Raw genomic sequence first — 5,319 nt, 5'->3', positions numbered from 1 at the left:
TAATCACATTGCAATCATTAAAAGGAGATCAAGTCACACCAGATTCCCAATTATTCCCACGTTGTGGGGTCAGCTGGGGAAGGTTTTTGGCCCGTGCTTTACGATCTGGTTGGTCTGACCTCCCGTTTGAGTAAAAGTGATTTGCACAGGGATTTGTAATTTGTTCAATGTGCTGGCGAGATCTTTCATGTCCATACAGTCAGCCCAAATCACATCCTGAAAACGAGGTAAATCATTCCACATGGACATGAGCAACAATAATGGTCTTTATTACTGTAAAAGTCCCCGAGACTAGTGCAAAGGAAATAAATCGTGTAAAATGTCTGTCACAATAATGGCAGGCTGGGTGGATCCCAGAGCTTTTGGGCAAGGTTCTGACACTGCTCCACAACAACCTTCAAGGGTACGGTCGCAAAGTGTATGGCGAAAAGCTCATAACATTTTACGTAAACCTTGGCCCGTTTACTGTATCTCCTCATCACGTGCTGGTAATAATCTCTGACAAGCACGCCAATCGGCGGGTCCTCTGCTTTGAGCTCTTCGAGGTCTGGCTGGAAAAGCTTATGTCCACTCTCGTCTTCAAACCACAGGAAGTAGGAAAACACGCAGTCATCATCTTTCATGGTCATCGTTCCACAACCACGTGCTAAAAATATCCCGGTAGTTTTAACAAACCACCAAACCTTGTTTTGGATCGAGCTCGCAAGAGGTCCATCAGCCAACTCGGATACCACCGATGTGTTGAGCGATGGGGTTATCAGCTGGCCGGCCGCACGGTCGACGTATAAAAAGTGAGCGAGACCCGGAAACTCTTCCTGGTACGTAACTAGGGTCACGTTGCGGGTGCTTTTTACCAACAGGAAGTCCTTGAAGTCATGGAGATTGTTCTGAACCGGGATAAGAACGGTGCTTTGCAAAACATCATCCAGATGGCCACACGTTGCTCCTGTTAAATACATGTCCTGAAAGGTTCTGCACAATAAGGTCTGGATGTGCTTGCAGGCTTGCGTCAAATCTTTACGATCCTCAACACTGATGTTTTTTGCCAGTTTCTTCTTCAGTTGTTTCCAAGATCGTTTCAACTCCTTTTGCACAGAATTCAGTTTTCCAAAATGAGCAAGCTGCTCGATCTTTCTTTCGATGTCTCCCAACTTAATCGCTCGAGTCATCACTGCGCCAGAAGCTAGATTTTCCTCCAAATGTGCGAAGTAATTGAGAAGCTGGTGAACTGAAATGGCAAACTGACTATGTGATTGCCTCGTAAGAAGCAATAATGCAATCCCTTCAAATACTTTGTAGCAATAAACGTTGTGTGGAGTCGATGAACAGTAGCCTTCCTTGCCAGCAGTCTCGAGGAATACCTGTTTATGATGTCGTGTTTCTGGAGGAAGAACTCCAATTGCCACACTTGCATAGCCTTGCATTTTCCGTCTCGCTTCTTTTCCAAATACAAATGGCGTAACCGATGGGTCTGGAATGTCAGAAGTGGTTCCAGAAGCGGGAAGCAAATCGGGATTTTCTGTGCTGTCTCTATCCGGTACGGTTTCCATCGCCAGTTCATAGTCTTCCTCTGAGGATGTTGTTTGACTGTGTGGACTGGGGGACGATTCTGCTACCCCCCATATATCCAAATCGCTTCCTGATAAATGATCTATGCCTTTGTCATTTTGGATATGTAAAGAATTTGAGGGAAACATCTCCTTGCTCAGAAAGGTCGATTTTGCCTGTTGCCACAACGTATGGCTTCCATCGCCACATGTCAGTTTTGAAGAGACTGCATATTGCTGCTTTGGGTCAATTTCATCTTCTTGCTCTCGAGGAGATGGAGATACATCGTGAGCAATCAGAATGAGCAGCAGGAGGTCAGATGGGAAAATTCTGCAGGCGTTGTGACTCGAGTAGAAAGCAAGCAATTTTGTTCCTACCAAGATAAAAGCATGAACCACCTGCTCAGTCTCCTTCTTCATCTTCAATCTGACACGATGAACAGCACTCTCTAGCCAGTGAAGAGTCGTTTCAGAGGTGCGAGGGTGGTCAAGCCTTTGCACGGCCTCGACCAGAAACGTCTGGTCCGTGGAGCGAAGTTCAACGTAAGACGTGAGAAGACTTTGCAGCGCCGCCCACGTAGCTCTACGTGTATCCAAGGCAGTGGGTTTGAGGAGTCGCCAGTCTTGCCAAACCAGTCCGAACTGCAGCTGCAACAGTTTCCGCAGCACCCAAGCATCGTGGTTCAGCTCTTCCTCAGAGTGCTTACCCTCACCTCCAGCAGCAAAAAGGAGGAGCTCCCCAAACAGGTGGAATACGAGGATCCAGCCTCCCTCAGCATGGATGGACGAATACGAATCACAATGTATTTCCTTCATGACATAAAATGAAGTGATGATCGGGGCAAACATTTGGTACACGACAGCATCAAGGGATAGGCTGTCCAGAGAATCAGGTTCCAATAGAGTGTCTGCCAAAACGAGAGGCATAAATTAACTTGCCGGTCATTTCATCTCAAAGCAGAAGGGGAGGAGAGGAGGTAGGTGGGGAGAGGAGGGTGGAGAAGGGAGGAAAGGGGTGAGAGAAGGTGAGGATGAGGATGAGGGAGGAGGTTGAGGGAGAAGGTGAGGGTGAGGAAGGGGGTTGATGAAGGGGGGTGAGGAGGGGGGAACGGGGAGGGGGGGGAACGGGGAGGGGGGGGAACGGGGAGGGGGGGGAACGGGGAGGGGGGGAACGGGGAGGGGGGGGAACGGGGAGGGGAGGGGGGTGGGGGGGAGGGGGGAACGGGGAACGGGGGAACGGGGAGGGGGCGAACGGGGAGGGGGGGAACGGGGAGGGGGGGGACGGGGAGGGGGGGACAGGGAGGGGGGGATGGGGAGGGGGGGACGGGGAGGGGGGGAAGGGGAGGGGGGGAATGGGGAGGGGGGGAATGGGGAGGGGGGAATGGGGAGGGGGGGAATGGGGAGGGGGGGAAGGGGAGGGGGGGAAGGGGAGGGGGGGAGAGGTGTGAAGGGGGAGGGGAGAGAGGTGTGAATGTGGGGGGGGGGGAGTTATGAAGAGGTGTGAAGTGGAGGAGGAAGAGGTGTGAAATGGAGGAGGGAGAGGAGTGGAGGGGGAGAGGAGTGAAGGGGAAGGGGGGGAGAGGAATGGAGGGGAAGGGGGGAGAGGAATGGAGGGGAGGGGGGGAGAGGAATGGAGGGGAGGGGGGGAGAGGAATGGAGGGGAGGGGGGGAGAGGAATGGAGGGGAGGGGGGGGAGAGGAATGGAGGGGAGGGGGGGGAGAGGAATGGAGGGGAGGGGGGGGAGAGGAATGGAGGGGAGGGGGGGGAAGGAATGGAGGGGAGGGGGGGAGAGGAATGGAGGGGAGGGGGGGAGAGGAATGGAGGGGAGGGGGGAGAGGTGTGAAGGGGAAGGGGGGGAGAGGTGTGAAGGGGAGGGGGGGGAGAGAGGTGTTAAGGGGAAGGGGGGCGTAGAGGTGTGAAGGGGAAGGGGGGGTAAGAGGTGTGAAGGGGAAGGGGGGGGTAAGAGGTGTGAAGGGGAGGGGGGGGGAGGTGTGGAGGGGAGGGGGGGGAGAGAGGTGTGGAGGGGAGGGGGGGGGGAGAGAGGTGTGGAGGGGAGGGGGAGGAGAGAGGTGTGGAGGGGAAGGAGGGAAAGGAGAGAGGTGTGGAGGGGAAGGAGGGAAAGGAATGGAGGGGAGGGGGGAGAGAAAAGGAGGGGAGGAGGGGAGAGGAATGGAGGGGAGGGGGGAGAGGTGTGAAGGGGAAGGGGGGGAGAGGTGTGAAGGGGAAGGGGGGGGGAAAGAGGTGTGAAGGTGTGAAGGGTGGGGGGAGAGAGGTGTGGAGGGGAGGGGGGAGCGAGGTGTGGGGGGGGAGAGATGTGGAGGGGAGTGGAGGGGAGAGAGGTGTGGAGGGGGGGGGGGAGAGGTGTGGAGGGGGGGGGAGAGAGGTGTGGAGGGGGGGGGAGAGAGGTGTGGAGGGGGGGGAGAGAGGTGTGGAGGGGAGGGGGGGAGAGAGGTGTGGAGGGGAAAGGGGGGGAGAGGTGTGGAGGGGAAAGGGGGGGAGAGAGGTGTGGAGGGGAAAGGGGGGATGTGTGAGGGGGGAGAGGTGCGAAGTGGTGGGTATGGAGAGGTGTGAAGAGGTGTGACTGTGGGGGTGGGGGTGTGAAGAGGTGTGAAGTGGAGGGGGAAGAGGTGTGAAGTGGAGGAGGGAGAGGAGTGGAGTAGGGAGTGGGGTGAGGTGGAGAGGGGAGGGTGGGGGTGAGGTGGAGAGGGGAGGGTGGGGTGAGGTGGAGAGGGGAGGGTGGGGTGAGGTGGAGAGGAGAGGGTGGGAGGAAGGTGGGGATCGTGTGTGGTTGGGGGGAATTTTTGGTGGTACACGAATGCTGAATCAGCATTATCACGTCAGTTTACGTTTTTCAAAGTTTACAAGCATTGGCAAATCTAAAACAATAAAAAGTTTACCAAAACTTTAACTAGTCGATCTAATAAAAAAAAGAATGTTCAAAACATACTGGACGAGCGCCGCCGTCCTCTCAAGTGGTTCCCGAACTCCACGTCCGTCCACACGAACTTGACGTCGCAGGTGGAATCCGTCACGAACAAACACTTCATTATCACGAGGCACTCAGGTGGTGTAACGTGCAGGTGCGAGTTAGCCGAACGTCGCGCAAACGCCGAACTTTCGTGACGTAAAAACAAACGAAAGCGTCATTCTGCAGCGTTAATGACGAATCTTCGATAAAGGTTTCTGATTCGTTTGTCACGACGAACTCCAAACCACCCCTCGATGTCGCGAACGTTTCGGCAAACAGCAAATGAGCAAATCGCCTGAGGAGTGAGGTAACGCAACCCAGCCCCGTGTCTTGTGATCATCACGTGATCCACCGTCGCTCAGGAAGCAATTTGTTCATCGGGGTTTTAAATTCCAACACGGCAACTTGTAACGATTCACTTCAAACTGAACATTTTATGGAATAGGGCAACTATGGAAGTTGGAACGACAAAACCAGCCAGGCTAACGTTTAACCGTTATACACCATATTGTGGGAAGGTTTTGGATCATATTCATATATCCCACTCAAACTTTCATCCTGGAGAGGTGTGCAGGGCAGGTTGGACAACGTGGACAGTGTGCAGGGCAGGTTGGACAACGTGGACAGTGTGCCGGGCAGGTTGGACAACGTGGACAGTGTGCAGGGCAGGTTGGACAACGTGGACAGTGTGCAGGGCAGGTTGGACAACGTGGACACTGTGCAGGGCAGGTTGGACAACGTGGGCAGTGTGCAGGGCAGGTTGGACAACGTGGACAGTGTGCATGGCAGGTTGGACAACGTGGA

At 54.5% G+C, this 5,319-nt stretch overlaps 1 protein-coding gene across 1 annotated transcript; it reads right to left on the bottom strand.

The window, feature by feature from the left end:
• Window positions 1-253: 253 nt before the first annotated feature.
• HPS1 (HPS1 biogenesis of lysosomal organelles complex 3 subunit 1) lies at window positions 254-4,865 on the bottom strand. The gene is made up of 2 exons (XM_068124454.2): window positions 4,495-4,865; window positions 254-2,455 (listed from the first exon to the last, which is right to left on the bottom strand). The coding sequence occupies exons 1-2, from the start codon at window positions 4,592-4,594 to the stop codon at window positions 327-329; spliced, it is 2,229 nt and encodes a 742-aa protein (XP_067980555.1). The 5' UTR covers window positions 4,595-4,865; the 3' UTR covers window positions 254-326.
• Between the last annotated feature and the right edge of the window lie 454 nt (window positions 4,866-5,319).

Source organism: Myxine glutinosa, chromosome 8 (assembly GCF_964187855.1).
Source record: "Myxine glutinosa chromosome 8, kmMyxGlut1.1, whole genome shotgun sequence".
Taxonomy (NCBI): domain Eukaryota; kingdom Metazoa; phylum Chordata; class Myxini; order Myxiniformes; family Myxinidae; genus Myxine; species Myxine glutinosa.
This window is presented reverse-complemented; position numbering and strand designations above follow the sequence as displayed.

Excerpts from the sequence above, each read along its gene's own strand:
- HPS1 (XM_068124454.2), bottom strand. The coding sequence starts at position 4,594 with ATGAAGTGTTTGTTCGTGACGGATTCCACCTGCGACGTCAAGTTCGTG. Across the intron at positions 2,456-4,494 it reads AGGACGGCGGCGCTCGTCCA|ACACTCTATTGGAACCTGAT; the intron begins GTATGTTTTGAA and ends TCGTTTTGGCAG.